The following is a 24160-nucleotide window of genomic DNA, read 5'->3' as shown; positions in this document are numbered from 1 at the left end:
CCCTTAAAGGGAATGTGTTAGCAAAAAACCACATTGCTTTATGCTGCAAAATTGGGAAAAAATCCCTCGCTCTAGTGAGCTCTCAGAATCCCCCCCTCCTTTATCCTGGCTAGTGCCGGGAGAAACTAGGGGTTTGAACGGTCTAACCTCCTACACTGTGTGTCGCCATTTTTTGAGCTAACACACAGTCTAGAAGGTTTACATACAGTAGTAAACACACTGAAACACGAACATACATAGAAATCACTTACCTGCTCCTGTCGCCGCCGCTCCGTCTGCTGCCGCTGCTCCAAGTACACAAGTCCGGAAGCCGCGACCGGGAGTAGTAATCTTACTGTCTGGCCGCGACTTCCGGTCCACAGGAAAATGGCGCCGGACGGCGCGCAGTTCAACTTGGACTGTGTGGGAGCGGCGCATGCGCCGTTCCCACACAGACGGCGTACACCATAGCGGATGGAACGGGCCCCGTTCGCATTCACACTGGGGCTGCCGTACTCCATGTCTGTATGTGTCGTTAATCGACACATACAGAAATGGAGTAAAAAATGGCAGCCCCCATAGGGAAGAAAAAGTGTAAAAATAAAAAAGTAAAACACAAACACACAAATAAATATAAAAGTTTTTAATAAAAGACTAAAATCAAACTGATGTTAAAAAAAATAAAAAATTGTGACACTATTCCCGTACAATCTTCCTTCTTTTTTTTTTTTTTTTTTGCATTTTAGTTTTTCCCTCCTCCGCCTTCCAAAAGCCATGACTTGTTTATTTTTTCGTCGACATAGCCGTATGAGGACTTTTTTTTTTGCACGACAAGTTGTACTTTTTCATGGCACCATTTATTGATAGACGTAAGTCTCCTATGTGTGTGTGTGTGTGTGTGTGTGTATGTGTATGTATGTATGTATATGTATATGTATGTATATGTATATATATATATATATATATATATATATATATATATAATCTCGTGGCAGGTGGGATTGCACAATTTGATCAAACAGAGCTAAGAACCTCACATTTATAAGTATAATAAATATAGCAGTAATTCAACTTAAAATAATAATGTACAATAAATATAAAAAGTGTGTGTACACACAGTCGAGTCACATTATTATGACCACCAACTAGACTGGCTGGGAGTGACTCAATAAGGTGCTGGTAGGTTGTCGCCGGTATCTGGGGCAATGCTGACTGCAGTGCATCCCACATTTGCTGGAGGGCGCGTGGGGGAGGATCCATAGTGCGAACAAGATCGAGGTGGTCCCACAGATGCTCAATTGGGTTCACGTCTGGTGAATTAGGGGGTCAGGGAAGTACTTGGAAGTCTTGGTTGTGCTCTTCCAACCACTGCCGGACATTTCTAGCCGTATGACATGTCTCATTGTCTTGCTGGAAGATTCCATCTGCCCCAGGGAAGACAAACAGCATGTATGGGTGGACGTGATGTGCAATGAAGGATTCATACCCTACTCAGTTCAGAGCCTTCCACATGGATAAGTGGGCCCAGAGAATGCCATGAAAAAAAATCCTCAGACCATAACGCTGCTGCCACCAGCTTGTGTTCTTCCAGCAACAGTTGCTGGGTGTTTGTTCTCTGTTTCTCGCCTGACACGCCAACGTCCATCAGTTCGAGGGAGCAGAAAAAGTGACTCATCGAGGAAAGCAGCCATTTTCCAATCATCGGTGGTCCAATTCCAATGCTTCCGTGCAAATTGAAGCCTTTTTTCCCCGATTCACCTTTGTTAGCATAGGAGCAGTGACCATCCATCTGCTTCTGAGCCACATACGCAGTAGGGTTTGCTAAACTGTTTCAGATACACGTCTGGTAGCCCCCTGGTTGATTTTTACGGTGAGCTTCTCCACTGTAGTGTGTCGTTCGGCCCTATTTCACCTTCGTAGCCGACGTTCACCTCACATTAATGGCACGTGGCGCTCCGCAGTCTCCACGTTGGTTATTCCCAATGGTGCCATTAGTTCACCCTACGATACACTTTCACCACAGCAGCACACAAACCGTTCACAAACTGCACTGTTTGAGAAATACTGCCAGCCTTGGCCCGAAAGACAATAATCATCCCTTTTTGCAACTCCGATAAATCGCCCCTTATACCATGGCAAATATATCTATCTATCGTTCTCTAACTATATCCTCTTTTCTCTCGTTATATAACTTATGATACTGAATGAATTATAGCCTGTATTAGTCCAGATTGCTTTTGGATACCAGAATATATTGGATTATGACAAGACTATGGCTAAATGCTCTCTTAGACGAGGCGGTTATCATATGCATTTTTGTATGATCGTTAGAATGTGAGAGAGAAACACTACGTGTAATAGTGTGCAATTGAACAACGAACGATAAATTGTTCGGTTTCCACGATCTACCTGAATAAAAAATTAGCGCTCATTGCCACCACATCCCCTCGTCTAATCCGAAGTCTTCCAATCGTTCGTAGTTCAAGGTAATGTGTCGCTAGAAAAACATTTTTTTTTTTTTTAGTTAAACAATTAGTGTATAGGTGATTAGACATTGTTCTAATTTTTTTATTTTTTTCTTGAGTCAGGAAATATTATAAATAAGATTCTAATTTATAATATTTCCCAGCGCTGGTCACTAGATGGAGCAATTCCCAAAATTGCAGCATTGCATGTGGTAAAGCAACCACATTGCTTTATGCTGCAAAATTTGAGAAAACTCACTCGCTCTAGTGAGCTCTCCGAACCCCCCCTCCTTTATCCTGGCTAGTGCCGGGAGAAACGAGGGGATTGAACGGTCTAACCTCCTACACTGTGTGTCGCCACTTTTTGAGCTAACACACAGTGTAGTAGGTTAACATACACTAGTAAACACACTGAATAACGAACCTACATAGAAATCACTTACCTGCTCCTGCCGCCGCCGCTCCGTCTGCTATCGCCGCTCCAAGTGCACAAGTCCGGAAGCCGCGACCGGAAGTAGTAATCTTACTGTCCGGCCGCGACTTCCGGTCCACAGGAAAATGGCGCCGAACGTCGCGCCGTTCCCACACAGACGGCGTACAGCATAGTGGATGGAACGTTCCCCGTTCGCATTCACTATGGGTCTGTATGTGCCGTATTCCATGTCTATGTGTCGTTAATCGAAACATACAGAAATGGGAAAAAAAATGGCAGCCCCCATAGGGAAGAAAAAGTGGAAAAAATAAAAAAAACAAACACACAAATAAAAAAATGTTTAATAACACACTAAAGTCAAATTGATCTAAAAAAAATTTTTTTGTGACACTGGTCCTTTCAGATAATAGTTGTGGGCGAATGAGCAATGATCGCATTAACGACTGAACAGCGAAAACCGTTCAGCCTGGCTCGTGTAATGCAGTGTTAAAGATTGTTTCTTCTACATCAGATTACTGTAAAGTGCCTGGTAAAATAACTTCCCAGAATGCAAATCACCACAGTCAGCCATGTGCAGATATAGGCTGCAACTCTGGATCAGTACTACATAAGTAATGGGATGCATTTACAGGGTTAATCTGCTTTATATCTTTATTAACCCTGAATGTAACCTGTGTAATGTTGCTGGAAGGTGGGTTTTTGCTCTAGTTAAGGAACAAGCTACATTTTTCCTTAATTTGGGGATGGTACTACTAGTTCAGATATGTCCAATGGGTTGCAAGAAGTTGTCCTTGATGATTACTACAGACATAAAATACTTAATTTTGTTTTTTACTCAGATGGTGGTTAAAACGTTTATGGATATGGACCAGGATTCAGAAGATGAAAAACAGCAATATCTCCCTTTAGCCTTGCACCTTTCATGTGAATTCTTCCTCAGGAATCCAAATAAAGATGTCCGCCTACTTGTGGCCTGCTGTTTGGCTGACATCTTCAGAATATATGCACCAGAGGCCCCATACACCTCACATGATAAATTAAAGGTAATGTGTAGTAAACCTACTGGCTGGTTAGGGAGACTTATTTTTCATATTTTATTTAATTCAGACTAGTCAAAAGCACCAGGTCCTTACTTCGAGCATGCTGGGTAATCTGTCTGTATTCACAGCAGCCGTCAATCACTAATGAGGGGGTGGGGACATAGGCACATGCATACAGCAGAATCTTAAAGGAGTTGTCCGAGATAAAATGACTGTGTAATTTATTAATGTAAATACATTTGTAATATACTTTTCCAAAGTGGCCCCGTTTCAGATCCTGCTGTGGCCGCTGTGTTGATTTTCAATCCTTTTCTGGGTATACGACACGTCACTTGTGACATGCCATGTATGGGCTGTTCTGTTGTACAGCCCGTGACGCGCATGCGCGTTCCCTGCTGTTCTCGTCCCTGCTGTTTTCGAGATAACAGAAGGAACCGCGCATGCGCGTTACGGGTGGTACAACAGAACAGCCCATACACGGCATGTCACAAGTGACGTTTCGTATACCCAGAAAATAATTGAAGATCAACACAGCGGCCAGAGAGTGACGTCACCCGGCAAGTACCCCATGGCAGGATCTGGAAACCGGGACACTTTGGGAAATGTAAGCATATTACAATTATATTTACATTAATAAATTATAAGCGTCAACGCATAGTCATTTTATCTCGGAAAATCCCTTTAACTATGAGCTTGCTGTATCCTTTCTTAGCGGCTGTTATTTGAGCGGCGCTCTGCCTCTGCCATTCGGTATGATAACCCAGTATACCGGGCATAATATGCTGCCCATAAATACAGCAACATATTCTTGTGACTGATCAAATAAATGGACCTATTTCCTTGACCATTTCGGTTAAGACTTGAATGTAGCTTTGCATTTAATATATCCTTTAAGGCCTTCTTTGCTTCAAGTTTATTGCACTTCATTTGACGTATATGCCGGGAAAAGCTTCTGACTTCTAGGTTAAGCACAGACGGTGACGGACTCTTGTTGCCTTTGTTGGGGCTAATGGAGCCCTATGTACACTTTTTGCATGTTTGCCCTGCGCTTTCCCAACGTACATTCTAAACCTCGTGAATGAACGTGATGTTAGGAGGGCCTTAGTTATTCTGTAAATCTGCTAAGCCTTTACTATTTAGTGTGGTTTTTTTTTCTCTACAGGACATATTCTTGTTTATAACAAGACAGTTGAAAGGTCTAGAAGACACTAAAAGCCCACAATTCAACAGATATTTTTACCTACTTGAGGTATTTAATTCTTTCACTTTTCTGTTATTTTTTGTGACACTTATCTAATGTTTCTTTATTACTACAAAAGCTGCAATACGTTTAAAATAAGTATAAACTATATATTATAATGCTGGTCCAGAGTTAGGAACTAGCTCAGTAAAGTAATATTTCATCAGCAACATGCCATAATCAGTCAGGGTTTTTTTTTGTGTGTGTATTTTGCTTATTGGAAAATGGCAGTAGCTAATCAAGGTAATTAGGCGAATCATAGTTATTTAACCCCTTAACGCATTTTCATGTACATGCACGTCACAGGAAGGGTCCCCTTCCCACGTTCCGACGTGCATACTAGTCCTTCTCAATATATTAGAATATCATCAAAAAGTTAATTTATTTCCGTAAATCAACTCAAAAAGTGAAACTCCTATTTATATAGATTCATTACACACAGAGTTATCTATTTCCAGCATTTTTTTTCCTCTTTATTGTTGGTGATTATGGCTAACCGTTAATAAAATTCCAAAATGTAGTCTTTCAGAGAATTTTAATATTGGTTAAAAGTTCAAGATTGTAGACTCATGGTGTCACACTCTTAATCAGCGAATCAACACAAAACACCTGCAAAGGTTTAGTTTCCTAAGCCTTTAACCCGTTCCCGACATTTGTCGTAAGTATACGTCATGGAAAGCCAGTACTTCCAGCAAGATGTCGTATTCTTACGACAAATGGATGGCAAAGGCTCAGAAGCGGAGTCGGCGCTATCATCCCCGGATGTCCGCTGTATCTTACAGCTGACACCCTGCTGTAATGGCGGTGACCGAAGTTTGCTTCGATTTCCCACATTAACCCCTTAAATGCAGCGGTCAAAAGCGATCGCTGCGTTTAAGGGGTTTGCAGCTCATCGACGCCCCAGCAATGAAATCGCCGGGGTGTCGGTGGCTGCAATGGCAACCGTAGGCCTAATAGTGGCCTCCCGTTCTGCCTAGTACATAGGTAGTGTAATGTATTAGAAAAAAAATCTGACAGTTAGGCCTTCAAGTCCCCTAGTGGGACTAAAGGAAAGTGGGGAAAAAACTGTTGTAAAAAATATAATAGAAGTTTCAAGTAATAAAATAAAATCCAATCGCCCTTTTTCCCTTATAAAGTCCTTTATTGAAAAAATAAATAAACCATACATATTTGCTATCACCGTAACTAACGACCTAAACGATAAAAATATTGTTATTTATTCCACGCTGTAAGCGGCGTAAAATAAACAACATAAAAAACAATGCCAGAATTTCTGTTTTTTTTGTCACTTTGCCCTACAAAAATGTAAATAAAAAGTGATCAAAAAGTCGCATGTATCCAAAAATGGTACCTATAAAAACTATAGCTCCTCTCAAAAAAACAAGCCCTCCTACAGCTCCATCGACAAAAGAATTAAAAAGTAACGGTTCTTACAACTTGGCGACAGAAAAAATACATTCTTTTTACAAAAGTAATTTTATTGTGCAAAAAGTTGTAAAACATAAAGTGCTATAAATTAGGTATCGCCGGAATCGTACTGACCCGCAGAATAAAGTTAACATGTAACTTATAACGCATGGTGAACGCTGTAGAAAAAAACGATGCCAGAATTGCTGTTTTTTGGTCATCTTGCCACCCAAAAAAATAGTATAAAAAGTAATCAAAAAGTCGCATGTACCCCAAAATGGTACCAATAATAACTACAGCTGGTCCCACAAAAAAACAGCCTTCATGCCACTATGTCTATGAAAAAATAAAATTAGTTAAGGCTCCAGTAAGTCAGGAAATAAAAATATGCGGTTGTGCAGGCTCGAGGGGAACATTTCTTCTGTTTCAAGCGGCGATTTATCGGGTCCTAAAATTAGGGAGCCAGGAATATATTCTAATAAAGTGACATAAAATCCACTAGGTGCTCCTTTTGCTTCAGAGGCCGGTGATTCAGTCCAGTAGCACGCTACGGCCACATGTGGGATATTTCCAGAAACTGGACAATAAATATTGAGTTGCATTTCTCTGGCAAAGCTCTGTTACAAAAAAAATGGATAAAAATAAATTTCTGCAAAAATAAATAAATTTAATAATTTGTAAATTTCTCCTCTACTTTGGTTTAATTCCTGTGAAATGTCTAAGGCGGGATTCACACGACCGGGTCGTTCCCAAGCCCGAGTGTCGGCCGGTAAAATCGGCCATTTTGCCCGGCCGGTTTGCATTAAGTTTTGCATCCGTGCTGGGCCGGGCAGATCCGGACAGTGACATCAGCGGCAACTCCTGAAGGGGAATCCCCATGTGTTCGGGGATTCCGCTTCAGGAGTTTCCCCTGATGTCAATGCCCAGATATGGACAGAGACATCAAGCGCTCTGTCCAGGAGCGGAATCCCCGAAAACACGGGGATTCCGCTCCTTCAAGGAGCTAAAGTGCGGCTAGCACATAGCAGTGCGGGGAGATACCTCCCCGCTCTGCTATAGTGGCGTCGCTACAGTAGTAGCAGCCGCAGCTGCTGCTGCAGCTGCTAGCGGCGCCATCGAAGGTGTCGCCGGGCCAGGGTGCTTTTCAAGCAGGGGAAGGGAGCCAGCGCAGCGCTCCCTCCACCTGCTGTACACCCCGGCCCTGCCACACAGTGTACAGCGATGCCATTCGTCCGAATGGCATCAACTCCTCCTCCTCACATGCACTCTGCGCTGTGAGGAGGAGGAGATAGAGCGCAAGCGCCGGGAAACCCGGCCATCACTCGGAACACATTCCGGTGATGGCCGTGTAATACCCGGCCCCATAGACTTCTATGGGAGCCGGGCGGCCAGGTACCCGGGCGAAGATAGAGCATGTCCTATTTTTTGACGGCCGGTTTTCCCGGCCGTCAAAAAATCGGTCGTGTGAATAGCCCCATTAGGGGTCTATCATTCCTAATGCAGCCGGGTGCCGGCCGATTTATGAACGGCCGGCACCCGGCCGAGAAACCCTGTCGTGTGAATGAGGCCTTAAGGGTTAAGATACTTTCTAAATGCTGGTTTAAATACTTTGAGGGGTGATGTTTTTAAAATGGGGTGACTTATTGGGGGTTTCTAATATATAAGGCCCTCAAAGCCACTTCACAACTGAACTGGCCCCTGCAAAAATAGCCTTTTGAAATTTCCTTGAAAATGTGATTTCTGCTAAAGTTCTAAGCCTTGTAGCGTCCTAGAAAAATAAAAGGATGTTCAAGAAACTATGCCAATCTAAAGTAGACATATGGCGGAGGTTTATTAGCAACAATTTTGTGTGGTATAACTGCCTGTCTTACAAGCAGATACATTTAAATTTTAGAAAAAATGCTCATTTTTCACTACATTTTTTATTTTTTTTTCCCACAATTAAATACTAAATGTACCGAGCAAATTTTAACAGTAACCTAAAGTCCAAAAACCATCTCTGAATTGCTTGGATAGGTACAAGCATTCCGGAGTACCACATAACGTGACATGTCAGATTTGAAAAATGAGGCTCTGTCAGGAAGGTCAAAAGTGGCCAAAGAGGGAAGGGGTTAAAAAAAACAACTTGTCCCGCAAAAAACAAGACCTTCTACAGCTATGTTGACGCAAAAATTACGTTATAGCACTTGGAATGCGACGATGGAAAAACGTAAAAAATACCTTGGTCATTAAGGTTTAAAATAGGCTGCTGATTAAGGGGTTAAAAAGTGGTTTTATTTACTAGAAGTGCAAAAAAAACCGCATATATGGTATCGCCGCGATCATAACGACCGAAGTAATAGTGTTAAGAAATTAAACTGCCCGGTGAACGCGGTCCATAAAAACCACAAAAAGGCGAAAATGTTTTTTTTCTTCTCCATTCCCCCCCCCCTGTTTTTTTTTTCAACTCCTTCCCTAAAAAAATTTAATAAAAGATAAGCAATATAACATATACACCCAAAAATAGTGCAGTTGAAAAATACAACTCGTCGCACAAAAATACAAGCTCTTCTTTGGCTAGATCAACCTAAAAATAAAAAAGTTATTACTCTTGGAATTTCGGGGAGGAAAAAACGTAAAAGAATTCTTGATCCTTAAGGGGTTAAAAGTCGTTTTATTTTGTAAAAGTGTAAGGGGAAAAAATGAATACACATGGTATTGCCGCGATTGTAGTTGCTTGAACAATAGTTAACACGTTATTTAAAGAGAATCTGTCACCACATCATAAGTGCCCTGTCTCCTATATAAGAAGATCGGCGCTATAATGTAGGTGACAGTGATGCTTTTTATTTAGAAAAAGATCTATTTTAAACCAAGTGGGCGTGTTTTACTTTGGACCAAGTTGGCGTTGTACAGAGGAGTGTATGACGCTGACCAATCAGCATCATGCACTTCTCTCCATTCATTTACACTGCACTAGCGATATAGTTATATCACTATGTGCAGCCACATACACACACGAACATTACTGCAGTGTCCTGATAATGAATATACATCACTAACAGCCTGGACGTGATGTTTATTCAGAAGCCTGACACTTCTGAGTCTTTTCTGTGAGATTCCAGCAAGGCAAGCGTAATCTCGCGAGATTACGATGTAACCTGTCATTTCAAACGAGATTACGCTTGCCTTGCTGGAATCTACGATTGTCATTTCATTTTCTCTGCTCTTGTCAAAGTTGCAGAAGAATGAAAAAACGGTCCGTAACAGATCCGAAAGCACCAACCGCGACCAATGGAACTCCTTCACTTCAATGAATTTTGTTGGGTATCTGTCATGGTGTCTGGTAAAAATCCTGGACACAATGGTGCAGCATTTGTGTCCAGGAAGTAGAGTCTGCTACAGAAGCTACCAGCACAGATGTGAACACCGCCTGAGGCAACATTCAGACAAGCGTAGCTAACCTCGGACGTGAAAAACTGCCGATTTTGACGTCCGAGGTGCACCCGTGGGTGGCGCATTGTCGCAGATCCCCCATAGACTAGAGTCTATGGAGGGATGCGTGACACACAGTAAAATAGGACATGTCCTATTTTTTACGGACCCTTTACACGCTCCGTTGAAACAACGGTCGTGTGAACAGCCCCATTGCAATGCATGAGTCCGAGTGACGGCCATTGTTTTAACAGCCATCACACGGACGAGATACACGCTCGTCTTAATGAGCCTTCGTGCAGTTTCACACGATCGGGGCCGTTAAAAGCAGTCCGAGTGTTGGTGAACGGGACTCCTGGCATTATAGACATTTTATGATGCTAGGAGTCCCTGCCTCCCCATGGAACTGCAGTTCCGTACTAAACAAAATGATACAGTACAGAATAGCAGTTCTGCGGGATGGCAGGGACTCCTAGCATCATAAAATGTCTATGATGCCAGGAGTCCCGTTCACCTCTACCATGGTCGGTCCGGGAATTCCAGCCGACACTCGGACCGTTTTTTCACGGCCCAATCTCTGTCGTGTGCAACGGAGTATTTGGATTCCTTTCTTACCACTGACTCATTCCTGTTTTTTATTTGTGCTTTCCACTTCTCATTTTCAGAATTTAGCATGGGTCAAATCTTACAACATTTGTTTTGAGTTGGAAGACTGCAATGAAATTTTTATTCAGCTCTTTAAGACGCTCTTCTCTGTTATAAAGTAAGTTAAACTTCAATTTTTGGCTTTTTCTTGTTCAGTTTGTTTAAGCATAGATAAATTGAAAGGGTAACTAAGCTTTCAAAAAACTTTTGACGCGTCATAGTAACATGTCAGAAGTTTTGATCGTCGGAGGTCTGAGCACTGAGACCCCCACCGATTGCTTAAACGAAGTGGCAGAAGCATTTCGGGTGAGCGCTGTGCTGCTTAGTTTCTTATGAGCATTTCTCGGAAAGCTGAGCAAGTGGTGTACGGGCTCGATAGAAAGTTTGAGTCTGTACAGTCCTCACTTGGCTTTCAGAGGAAAGCCAATCGGAAACTAAGCAGCACAGCGCTCGAACGCTTCTGATGCTTTTGCTTTAGCGATTGGTGGGGGTCTCAGTGCTTGAAACCCCACCGATCAAAACTTATGACCTATCAAAAGTTGAGTTACCCATTAAAATGTTTTGTGACTTCTCAAAATTTAGTTCATGAAAGGCAATTCCCTGTGACACTAGAATGACTGAGATTGCCACCTAGTGGCTGTTAGAGTCAAACCCTCATTCTTACCCCAGGTTTTAATTATGATTTTTAACAGATTGGTTAAATGGATTTAACTTTGTTTAAGCATTGTTATGGTTCTGCGCCTTTTATGCGTATAGTGTGTGTTTTGGAGTATATCCTGCCCTCCGCTTCAGAAAACGTTTTACTTCAGTGATTCCTTCGCTCTCTTTAGGAACAGCAGCTGGTAACCTATAGCACACAAAGGATAATGGGAAGATTAAACTTTTTCCAAATTTAGTGATTATTTTGGCATTTGTTTCTGCATATGATGATGATTTTACCCTCCGGATAGGCCATCAATAGCTGATTGGTCGGGGTCCGGCTCGCTTCAGTGGGAGAAGAAGGCTGCAATGCCTGTGATCCGCCGCTACATCTGTGTCAACGATTCACAGTGAGCAACTAGAAATGATGGGGAAGCAACACTCTTACGTGGACTGCACCCCCTTCAAGACAGCTGATTGGCAGGGGTCCCGGGAGTTGGACCCCGACCGATCAGCTATTGATGGCCTATCCTGAAGGACTGGAAAACCCCTTTAATTTGCAGATCAAGGCAGTTCCTACTGGATGTTATAGCTCCATAAAATCTTCCAATAATTTTTATATTTTTTTAAACTCGTTTTATTGAAAGAATTGTACAATACAAATGTCCTTAGTACATAACAGAAAATAAACACATTTATGTATTCATACAAATTTTGAACACAGAGGCATAGTGGCTATGGTGGTATTTAACATGTCATAACCTAATAGATCACATAGTTAACCCTCAATAATAACATAATAACATCCCAGCGGGCAAAATACTTTCCCAGGCCAATTTGAGTTATTCCATACAAAATATATAAATCCTATAAGTAACCAATCATGCAACATCCGTCCTCCTCAAGGTTGCAGCAACTGGTCCCTCAGGTCTGTGAATCTATGCGGAGTATACAGGGTACACGATGAATCACACCAAATCTGCCATATTTTATAAAATTTACCAACACACCCTCTTTTCTTGTATAATACTCGCTCATATGGAATAATGGAATTGATCAGCGATTTCCATTTCGTCACCCTAGGAGGTCTCTGATCCATCCACCGAAGTGCGATGGTTTTCCTTGCCATGAACAATACTTCTTGCAATAAAATACGCATGTGGAATGGCCACTGATCTTCAGGCAGCACCCCAAATAGACAGATCTTGGGTGAAAAGGGGATCGGCTGCTTCACCACTTCCTCAACCACTTTCAACACCTCCCCCCAAAAGGAGGCCACCATTGGACAATCCCAGACCATATGCCAGAAATCAGATCTGGGAAAACGGCACCTGTGGCATTCAGTGCTAGGATATCTGCCCATTCTATGCAGTCTCACCGGCGTGAGGTAACTCTGATGAACTATAGCTAATTGAATCATTTTGTTATTCGCCGCCGGTGACACAGACACAGGAGATGAAAGTACATCCTCCCATTCCTCCCCTGTCAGATCTGGTATCAGGCTCTCCCATTTATCTTTTACCGGTAATTTGACATTGGCCAATTTAGCATGTATAAGGGCCGTGTAGACAGCCGAGATCAGCCCCCGGGGGCCCTGTGATTTAAAAACTCCAATCAAAGGGAATCGTGAGAATTCGTGGTCTGACCTAGGGTATTGACTTGCGAGAGCATGTCGCAGCTGCAGATATCTATAAAAACTTTCCCTAGGAATTTGGAAGTCCTCTTGCATTTGCGCAAAGGATTTAATGGCATTATCCGTATACACATCCCCGACTCTACGTACCTCAAATCCATCCCAGAAAGAGTGGGCCTGCCCCTCCATTAGATGTGAAAGAAGGGGATTATCCCATATTGGCATGTCCACCTGTATATCTGCATATGCATAAATTTGTTTGGCCGCCGTCCATGCCTGCACTGCCACCTTGTGGATTGGGAGCATTCTTTTATAAGTTCCCGGGGAGCTTTCTAGCACTGGCCAAAGGTGTGTTAGATGCAAATATGCAGCGAGGTGCCGTTCCCTCATCGGTAACGGGTCCGACCCTGTCCATAGCTGTAGATATCTCAACTGCCCAGCTAGATAGTACATAAACAAATCCGGTAGTGCCATTCCCCCCTCCTGTTTAGGTCTCTGCAGAGTAGCCAAGCTAAGTTTGGATCTGTTGGATCCCCATATAAAAGCCGGGAATAATGCATGTAGGGATTTAAAAAAGGCCTTATATACTGGTATGGCTGCATGCTCCAGAACATACAGACATTTTGGCAGAATAACCATTTTAATTAAATTTACGCGACCCGTCACTGCCAGTGGAAGTGCCCCCCACACCTTGAATTTGAGCTTAATATAGTCTAACAGAGGCAGTATGTTGGTGATTTGATCCTGCCTATGGTCTCTGTTTATGATAATACCCAGATATTTAAAGGACGACACTACCTGCAGGCCGTGCTCAGCTTCCGCCCACCCCACTTCCTTCAAGGGCATGAAAAATGATTTGTTCCAATTAACATGTAGGCCAGAAAATCTACCGAATTGGTTCAGGATTTCAATAGCTAGCCCCAAGTTGTCTTTCGGGTATGACATATACAATATCACATCATCGGCGTACAAACTAATCCTCTCCTCTCGTCCTCCCACTACTATTCCCCTATATTCTGAGTGCGTTCTTACACGTATCGCCAAAGGCTCAATAGCTATTGCAAACAATAGCGGGGAGAGAGGGCACCCCTGCCTAGTACCTCTACAGAGTTGAAAATAAGGGGACATTATACCATTAATCAAAATTTGTGCCCTCGGATCTTTATACAAGATTTTTATCCATTTAATGAAAATCGGGCCAAAACCAAACCTCTGTAATGCTTCAAACAAATATGCCCACTCAACGGAATCGAAGGCCTTGGCCGCATCAAGAGATGCCATTGCCCAGTCCTCCTTCAGTGCCTCTCCTATTTGAGCCAAAATTTGAACCTTGCGTATATTGTCAGATGTGGACCTCCCCGGCATAAAGCCTGCCTGATCCGGATGAATGAGTTGTAATATCACCTTATTCAGTCTATTTGCCAGTACCTTTGCAAGTATCTTGTAGTCTAGATTCAGTAATGAAATAGGGCGGTAAGAACTACAGTCCCTAGGGTCTTTGTCGGTTTTAGTAACACTACAATTGTGGCATCATAGAAACTGTCCGGTAGTTTCCCCTCCCTCCGGGCATAAGAATACATAGAGCATAATGGGGGAATGAGCTGGTCAGAATAACGAAGATATACCTCCAATGGTACCCCGTCCGGGCCCACTGCCTTACCCTTCGACATATCCCTCAATGCCTGTGTAACCTCGTCTTCCGTGATATCAAGTTCTAACATATCCCTGCCTGCCACATCTAACTGTGGAAATTTCAAGTCCTCCAAGTATGATACACACTCGGACCAATCATACGTAGACTGGGAGGAGTAGAAGTCCCTATAGAATTGGGTGAATCGGGCCGCTATACTAGGGGTATCAGTCAACTCACGGCCCTGACTGTCCTTAATCTTTAGTATTGCTGAGCTCTGAGAGCTGTGGTGAATTAAATGAGCCAGCAATTTACTTGATTGGTTTCCCAATTCAAAATAGGTCTGCCGAGCAAAAAACAGTTTCCTATCAGCGTTTTCTTGTAATAATAATAAGTATTTACGGCCCATCGTCAGCCATGCATGTTTATTCGCTTCAGATGGATTTTCTATATACTCGCCCTCCAATGTTTTACATTGCTGTGCCAACTGACCCTCTTCCTTTGCCGCTTCCCTTTTTATGTAGGAGATTGTAGATCGCAAGCAGCCTCTAAGGTATGCCTTCAGGGTATCCCATAAAATATTAAGATTATCACACGAGTTATTGGTATCTTGAAAAACCTCCAGTTGATCTGGTATGCGATCTTGCGGCCCTATCAGGGTGAGCCAGAATGGATGAATTTTCCAGCTACCAATCCGCACAGGCCCTGGGTGATTGAAACGTGCTACCATCGGAGAGTGGTCTGACACTCCCCTTACTTCATAAGAAACATCCGTTACCATCGGAACCATTAGAGCGTTCCCAAAGATATAATCTATACGGGACAGGGAATTCCTACCGATAGAATGACATGAGTATACCTTTACATTCGGATGTTTGCACCTAAATATATCTATCCAACCCATTTCTTGAAATAGCAAATTCAACTCTGTTGGAGCCACCGATGCAACCCCACAATCCACTTCCCCTCTAAATCTATCACATTTGGGATCCATGACCATGTTAAGGTCCCGCATGCCCAGTACCGTAGCTTGTGGATAAGCGGCAGCAAATGCGGCAGCCTCATGTAAAATTTGTATATTCGCCGGAGGAGGAACATATAGGCCCAGTAATACAAATGGTATAGTGTCGATGTAAGCATGTATAAACACATATCTACCTTCCTTATCCACTTTAATTTTGACCGCTTCCCAGCTCAGGGATTTGTGGATTAATACCGATACCCCCCGGGAGTCGGACGTATGGAAAGAGTGTGAAGACCATTGGATCCAAGGTCTACGCAATAATCTCGCTTTGTCTGGGATTAAATGCGTCTCTTGCAGACATATTATAGAGGGATTAAATTTACGGATACATGCAAAAATGGCTGCCCTTTTCCTCGGGGTACCCAGCCCCCGTACATTCCAAGACACGATCGGTATAGACGCCATTAGTGAGGCCGGAAACTATGTCTGCCTCGGAGGGAAGATGGCTCCCGACTCCTGCATAATACCAATATACTTTCCCTAGCGACCTTTCCCCACCTTCTTTGCACTGTATGACTTTTTAGACATTTGTATTCATAAATGAGTATAATTTCGCCTAAATGCGGCGTTAAAAACATAAACGACACAATTTACTGTTTATATGTTAGTTCTATCGGCAATGCGAGATGACACATAGGCCATTGCCGAATCATGCCCTCCTCGTGGCACCAAAGAGTAACGGGGAAGGCCCCGTGCTATTAGGCAGCATTAACGTATCCTTCCCTATCTACATCTTCAAACACCATATTACATCTTAAGCCCTTTCCATAAATTCGTACAGGAGGACTATAAATCAATCAGCAGTGTAATCAATATATCAGTAATATTTAACCGTAATATGCATCCTGCGCATATACCCGGATCTCTCCTGCAGTCTTTCAACTGGGGCCCCTTCTTCACTTCGGCCGGATCACTCCTTCCCACTATAGGCCAAGCTCCATGAACAGAATGGTAACAGATTGAAAGTCCCAACAGTCCATTCAAATGAAATGGGGAGGAGAAGAATGACCCTTTTCAGGGCCTCCGGATCTATCCACCCGCCGGATAAGACTTCAAGTTGGGTGTACCATAACATTGGAATCCCTCCTTAAACACAGGAGATCAACCGGTAAAAAGAAACCTTTTAGCCTGCATCAGGCGCATGAGAAACTGCAGCATCATCTTAAATTCCAGCACTTTCCATCCTCACCCTCCAAAGGGATCACACGCGGCGGGGCGATCTCCTCCCTCTCACCCAATCATCGGCCTCCAGCGGAGAGTTAAAAAAGATAGAACGGTCGTTATCCACTACCCGCAGCCTTGCAGGATACGCCATAGAATATGGGATATTGAGATCCCTCAGCCTTCTTTTCACCGCCATAAACGTAGCTCTGCGCTTTTGTAGATCAGCCGAGAAATCCGGGAATATGGATATAGCAACGCCATTATACTTAATTCCTTGCAGTCGGCGGGCTTGACGCAGGATCATGTCCCTGTCGTTACAATTAAGCAACCGGGCCAGCATCGGCCTCGGAGGGGCCCCCGGTGGAGGTGGTCTTGCCGGCACTCTGTGCGCCCTTTCTACTGCAAAGGCCTGCGAATAAGGTGCATCTGGCAGTATCTCTTTCAACCACTTAGATATGAATTCGCCCGGATCTTGGCCCTCCGATTTCTCAGGCATTCCTATTATCCGAATATTATTCCGGCGCAGCCTATTTTCCAGATCATCATTTTTTTGTTTTAATAACTCCGTTATGGATTCCAGATCCGTAATCACACGTGGCATGGCCGCCATCCTGTCTTCCACCCCAGACACTCTATCCTCCACATGTGTCACTCGCTCTCTCAAGGCCTGCATATCCTGCCTGATGAGGCCTATATCAATTTTCACCTCCTCCATCTTACCGGTCAGGTCTTGCATGCTGATATGGCTGCCAGGAGTTTGTTCATCACCTCTGTCGGGGTAGGTTCCGGCTCTGTCTCCTCTACCACCGCTGAGGAAGATGTCGTCCCGCCAGGCGTCTCACTGCCCTTTGAGCGCTGCTGCAGGGAAGCACGGCCGCCATCTTTGATATCTTCCCGGGCATAGCTCTGTAGCTTTTCCGCGGCCGTTTGACCTCTCGTGGGACCCATAACTCCACTCTTACCACCCGACTGCTGCCTGGAACTCCGGGACGTAATGATGAAGGTAAGGAACGATCAGGATATTCACAGGATCAATATAGCACGGAACCACAGCGGAGCTCTCAAGTCATGCGACTGCTCCCGTTGCGCGCCAAGCCACGCCCCCCCCCCAATAATTTTTATATTTATTCTATTTGTTTTTTATTTGTCTACCATAATTAGGGTGTTGCAAAAACTTTTATTTTTTTTTAAATTCAGTAACAGCCACAACCAGAAGGTTCAAATGCACATGCTGGATCTAATGAGTTCAATTACTATGGAAGGCGATGGAGTTACACAGGAATTGCTGGATTCCATCCTCATAAATCTCATCCCTGCACATAAGGTCAGTTCTACTCGCTACAAATAGTTTGATTTTAAAATAAAGTATGATGTCATTCATGGCTTGCTGGAAACATTTATTTAGACATCATGTCAGTCAACTTTCATTTAAACTAAATGGCACAGCCAATGCAAACCGTGCTGCTGTGAAATAATGTTCTGTAAGTGATAGACAAAAAAAAATAGTTATTCTCTCCAGACCCATACAAGGGTCGGCAATGTATGTTTTCATTAGTGACAAATGTTATTGTGCTACCTCCAGATTTGTTATTTTGCCACTGTGTTTCATCATATTAGAAGGCATTACAACATCACTTCTAAATGGATCAGTTTGCAAAACATGATGCCCTGGTTAAGATGCAAAAAATACTGTGCCATTTAGTTAATAGCAGCTATGGCCCGGTTCACACGACCGTTTTTGGTGCTGATTTTGACTCCGAAAGCGCTTCAGAATCGGTGCCTAAATAAGCACCAATTCTCCCTCTGTTGTTTTCAATGAGAGGTAGAGGTGTAATGCATTATTTGACTCTTATGGAACTCTTGCACTTTATTTAATTTTTGTATTGTGTGTGTGTGTGTGTGTGTGTGTGTGTGTGTGTGTGTGTGTGTGTGTCTTTATAGGCGTGTGTGTGTGTGTGTGTGTGTGTAATCCCTATCAACTATATGCCTGATGTGAACCTCTCCTTATACACTATTATACATGGCATTCTGGGAGATGAAGTTTATTTTACATCCTACAAGATGTAGTGGAATAACAAAAATAAAATGTGTTGCTAATGTGCACATAGACGTTCACTGCCAAGGAACTATGTAATACCTCAGGACTTTAAGCTCTTGACTTTTTATGCATTTTGTTTTTACGCTGTTACATTTTCATGCAAAACCGCATAATCAAAACGTTCCTGAGTGTAAAGTGTTGGGTGCTAGTTTTTTTGTGTAAAGGAATCTACTTACATAAAGAATATGGCTTTGGCAGTATAATACAATTTTACTATATAATTCATTTTTTGTATGTCAGGTCTCAATTGTTGAGGCAGCAAAAGAGTTAATGGGTGTTGACTCCATATATAAACAAAATCCCTGCACTCATTGCATATTTCACTTTGCCTTATGTTTTCTTCTCTCTTAGGCTATGTTCACACAGAGTTTTTTGCAGGCGGAATTTCTGCCTCAAAATTCCGTTTGGAAGTTTGAGGCAGATTTTCCTCTCCCTGCACGCCGACTTTCGCTGCGTTTTTTGCCCGCGGCCGCGGGCATAAAACGCCGCAAAATACACTTTCTCTGCCTCCCATTGATTTCGAGTAAATGCCCGAAGATAGGGCATGTCCCTTCTTTCTCCCGCGAGCCAGTTTTACCGCTCGCGGGAGAAAACAGCCCCGCCTCCCATTGAAATCAGTGGGAGGCATTTTAGGGCCATTTTTGACGAATTTTGCGGCGCGGTTTCCGCGTCAAGAACTTGTCAAAAAACTCTGTGTGAACATATTAGGCCCTCTTTACATATGTCCGGCCTTCGGTCATGATTCTACCTGCCATAGTATAAAAAACACGAAGGCCTTGTTTACAGTGCAGATTTGGCATGCATTTTATTTAAGCCAGAATTGAATCCAGAAGAGAAGACACTTTATTCCTTTGTATATATTTGTTCTGTTTACGTTCCGTTCCTGGTTTATAGCTTAAAAAAATAAAATACATGCAAAATTTTCTGCACACCTGCACTGTGTGAACAAAGCCTAGAGGGAAACTTATGACAAAAATGACCCCATAGTTTCCTATAGGAATAGTATTGTGTCCTGTGGCATCAGCTTTGAAGTTTGACAGAAAAATGTTGCATGCAGCATTTTTCTGTCCCGCTATGGATGCAGAAATGTCTTCAGTTGTGTCCGGCTCCAGCATGAAACTACTGATAAATGTGAACCCAGCCTTAATGATTAACCAAAAAAAAATCTCTCTGTCTTTACACCAGAATTTAAACAAGCAAGCACACGATCTGGCCAAAGTGCTTTTAAAGAGGACGGTTCAAACTATTGAGCCCTGCATTGCAAATGTAGGTACTTTTTAAGTGTTGGTTGAAACATACACTTTCTTAATAATAACTATTAGTCTTGTTTATATATTTGCCAATATTGTTATTTTTGTTATAATTACAATTATTATTCACTACTGAATAACTGTTCTCGTATCTAAGGCTCTGTTCACATCTGCGTTGGGGTCCCATTCTGACGCAGATCTGAACAGAGCGATCCTGTATTCATACGCACATTTTACCCTAGACCTTAAAGAGAACCTTTCACCTCCCCATACATGCGTAGCATGTAATGGGCAGGGCTGCACAAACCCTGGGGCTCTTTACATTTTTTTTTTTCTACCTCCCACCGTTATTTAGATATCGGTGCTGCTCTATTTGGCGCCCGATATTTAAATAACCCCCTGAACAGTCAAGGGGGAGTGTACTGCCAAGGGGGCGTGTTACTATCGCTGTGACACTGTCCAATCAGATATGGACAGTACCACAGCATGAGAGTGTGCGATTGCAGTCTTCATCTGAACTGGCAAGGGGGTGTCACTGCTACGGACAGAGCTGTGGAGAGGAGAGCGCGCATACGCGCTCTCATCTCTTCAGCTCTTGTGAGACGTCTGTCTTGTACTTTGTCTGACGAACTGTCAAGGGGGCGTGTCACTGCTACGGACAGTAAGAGCTGGGGAGCGCTTATACTGTCCATAGCACTGACACGCCCCCTCGCCAGTTCGGCAGACAAAATGCAAGACTCATCTCTTTCAAGAGATAAGAGCGCGTATGCTCGCTCTCTTCTCCATAGCTCTGTCCGTAGCACTGACGCCTCCTTGCCTTTTCGGATGAAAAGACAGCAATCGCGCACACTCATGCTGTGGCACTGTCCATATCTGATTGGACAGTGTCACAGCCATAGTAACACGCCCGTTGACTGTTCAGGGGGTGATTTAAATATTGGGCGTCAAATATAATGGCACCGATATCTAAATAACGGTGGGAGGTAGAAAAAAAAATGTAAAGTGCCCCAGGGTTTGTGCAGCCCTGCCCATTACATGCTGCACTCAGCTGCACCTGTATGGGGAGGTGAAAGGTTCTCTTTAACCATATCCTATTTTTAACTAGGTACAGAATTTCAATATTTTTATACTATTGGCTGTGTGAAGTAGTGGTGAGTTTCTGGATGGTCAGCATAATATTCTTAGACACACAGTATTTTTGACAAGTGGATACAATGTTGTATGTGTAACTGACTTTCTCTATATACTATAGGGCCAGTCTGAGTGCTACAGCTCAGTCAGGGACGCTTTTTTCCAAAATGTACCCACCATGTAGGCATGACATAACCATGATTTCTTTCCCCTCACACTTGTAGATTTAGGCAGTAACCATCTCTAGCTCAGGATCTTGATGTATCTGAAAAATTCTTGTCTCCTGTCATGGTTTTGCACACAACTATTTTTGTTTTATGTATTTTTAAAAAAAACAAACTTGCTGCATTATTTTTAATGAGAAATTCTGTTTTTATATTTTATTTTTTACCCAATAGTTTTTCAACCAGGTCTTGGTATTAGGAAAGTCATCTGTGAGTGATTTGTCAGAGCATGTATTTGATCTCATTCAAGAACTGTTTGCGATAGATCCAAATTTGTTGGTTTCTGTAATGCCACAGCTGGAATTTAAGTTAAAGGTAAGTAAAGTAAAAACACGCCCAGTTGGGCATTAAGAAGCTAATTAGCATAAAGCTAAAATCGCTCCTAATGTGGTGAAAATAGATCGTTTTTTTAAATAAAAAGCACTGCTGTCACCTACATTATAGCGCCCATCTCCTTATGTAGGAGATAGGGCACTTATAATGTGGTGACAGAGTCTCTTTAAAGTGTCCTCCAAAGAGTAAAGATATCTGCTTAGAGCTCCAGCATTCATCTGTAATCTGTGAGGGAATCTGGCAGCATGTGATCGATTTTCTTGCAGAGTCACCACATGGGAACTGAAGCATTACACAATGCCCATTTAAATCAATCGGCTGTCAGTGTAGATCACACGTGTTGAGAGAGCTCCTCTTTTGAACTGTACTCCACTGTGGCTAAGGCTATATGTACATCTGCGTTGGAGGCTCCATCGCAGATTTGGGCAAAAATCCTGGTCAAAATAGTGCAGCATGCAGCACTATTTTATCCGATTTAAAAGTTATTTTAATTTTTCTGTTCCTATGACGGAACAGAAAAACTGAAAAAATGACGTCTTTGTGAACAAACCCTTATACATGTGGGTCCTGAATGGGGGGGCCTTCTCGGACTCAAAATTCTTTAATGGAGTATTTTAAAATGTTTTTTCCAAACTAGCTAATACCTTTTATGTCATATACTGTATTAGAATAAGCTGCTACTTTAAAGGGGCTATCCGGGTTATTGAAATGAATGACCTATCGTTCGGATAGGCCATCAATGTTAGATCGATGGCAGTACGACTGTTGGCTCCCCCCGCTGATCAGTTGTTTGTACACAAGCCTCTTACTTGTGTACATGGTTCTCCTCTCTGTCCGTACTTGCACGTGCTGTAACGTTTGTAGCTGCCGTGCAAGGAATGGTAACACTGTGCCATTCACTCGTACGAGTTCTTCAAACAGCTGATGATTGGGGCTACTGAAAGTCAGACCCCCATTATCCGAACAATAAGCCATCAATATTAACCTGGAAAAAAAAAAGGTGACCCAATCTCCAGATTTTGTTTATTTAATTAGCCGTATTTATTTAGAATGTAAACACTTAACGTTTTGTGTAATTACTTTTTGTTCCCAGAGTAACGATGGGGAGGAACGACTGGCTGTTGTACGACTCCTTGCAAAGCTATTTGGTTCTAAAGATTCAGACTTGGCAAATCAAAACAGGCCGCTGTGGCAGTGCTTTCTTGGGCGGTGAGCATTTGTCAGCTACTTTTAGATGTGGTCATTGTCTGCAGCCATATGAACAGGATATGTGCATCTTGTAAAGTCCTATTTCATATAGAATTATGGAGTCCACGCCATTAGTACCTTAGTTTTGCTATTGCATTTATCTAAATGACAGACTACTTTTGTATTTTAGTTTGGCAGCTTTGCTACTGCATGTGGTGTCTGTCTGATTTTCTCCGTGCCCAGCAGGAGAGCTGTGAAATGTTGACATCTATCCAAGCTGCACAGCTTTCATGCTACAATGAACTTGGTCGTGAGTCAGCTCACGTCATTGTTCCTTGCGGTCTGTGAAATATACATTCCTAGAGAGGTTTATTGTATAACCTCAATGATTTTGAACTTACTACAGTTCATAAAATGGATTTCTAGAAACTTTCATGTTTCACATACAGTTAGGTCCAGAATTATTAGGACAGTGACAGAATCTTCATGATTTGGGCTCCGCTGCCACCACCACATTGAATTTGAAATTAAATAACTGAAATGCAATTGAAGTGTAGACTTTCAGGTTTAATTCAAGGGGTTGAACAAAAATATCCTGTGAAACGTTTAGGAATTGCAAGCATTTTTCTACTCAGCCGCCTCATTTCAGGGGCTCAAAAGTAATTGGACAAATTAACATTACCATAACTAAAATGTTTTTTTTGTAATTCTTTGTAGAGAATGACATCCATGGGTTCCAGACTTCAGGCAATCACAAAATGTGATTCTTTGCCCGGCCTTTACTGCAGCGTCTTCAGTTGTTGCTTGTTTGTGGGTCTTTTCTGCCTTAAGTTTTATCTTAAAAAGGCTCTGTCACCACATTATAAGTGCCCTATCTCCTACATAAGGAGATCGGCGCTATAATGTAGGTGACAGCAGTGCTTTTTATTTAGAAAAATTATCTATTTTTACCACATTAGGAGCGATTTTTAGCTTTATGCTAATTAGTTTCTTAATGCCCAAGTGGGCGTGTTTTTACTTTAGACCAAGTGGACGTTGTACAGAGGAGTGTAGGCCACTTATAATGTGGTGACAGAGCCTCTTTAAGCAAGTGAAATGCATGCTCGATCGGGTTGCTTTCGCAGTATGTTTTGGGTCATTGTCCATCTGTACTGCGAAGCGACATCCAATCAACATTGCTGCACTTGGTTGAATCTGAGCACAAAGTATATCCCTGAACACTT

The 24160-nt window shown here is 42.7% G+C and overlaps 1 protein-coding gene across 3 annotated transcripts in view; it reads left to right on the top strand.

Moving 5' to 3' along the window:
• Positions 1 to 24160, top strand: part of PDS5A (PDS5 cohesin associated factor A) — a 153161-nt gene that overhangs the window by 70960 nt on the left and 58041 nt on the right. For all 3 annotated transcript variants that reach the window (XM_075859341.1, XM_075859335.1, XM_075859328.1), the window contains exons 3-9: positions 3717 to 3920; positions 5080 to 5166; positions 10644 to 10741; positions 17911 to 18037; positions 19997 to 20077; positions 21591 to 21731; positions 22843 to 22958. In XM_075859341.1, the coding sequence (XP_075715456.1) occupies positions 3717 to 3920; positions 5080 to 5166; positions 10644 to 10741; positions 17911 to 18037; positions 19997 to 20077; positions 21591 to 21731; positions 22843 to 22958 (854 nt within the window). The remainder of the gene's footprint in view (positions 1 to 3716; positions 3921 to 5079; positions 5167 to 10643; positions 10742 to 17910; positions 18038 to 19996; positions 20078 to 21590; positions 21732 to 22842; positions 22959 to 24160) is intronic.

This window comes from Rhinoderma darwinii, chromosome 1 (assembly GCF_050947455.1).
Source record: "Rhinoderma darwinii isolate aRhiDar2 chromosome 1, aRhiDar2.hap1, whole genome shotgun sequence".
Lineage (NCBI taxonomy): Eukaryota > Metazoa > Chordata > Amphibia > Anura > Rhinodermatidae > Rhinoderma > Rhinoderma darwinii.
Note: the sequence above shows the minus strand (reverse complement) of the source record. Positions and strands in the feature narration are given on the sequence as shown.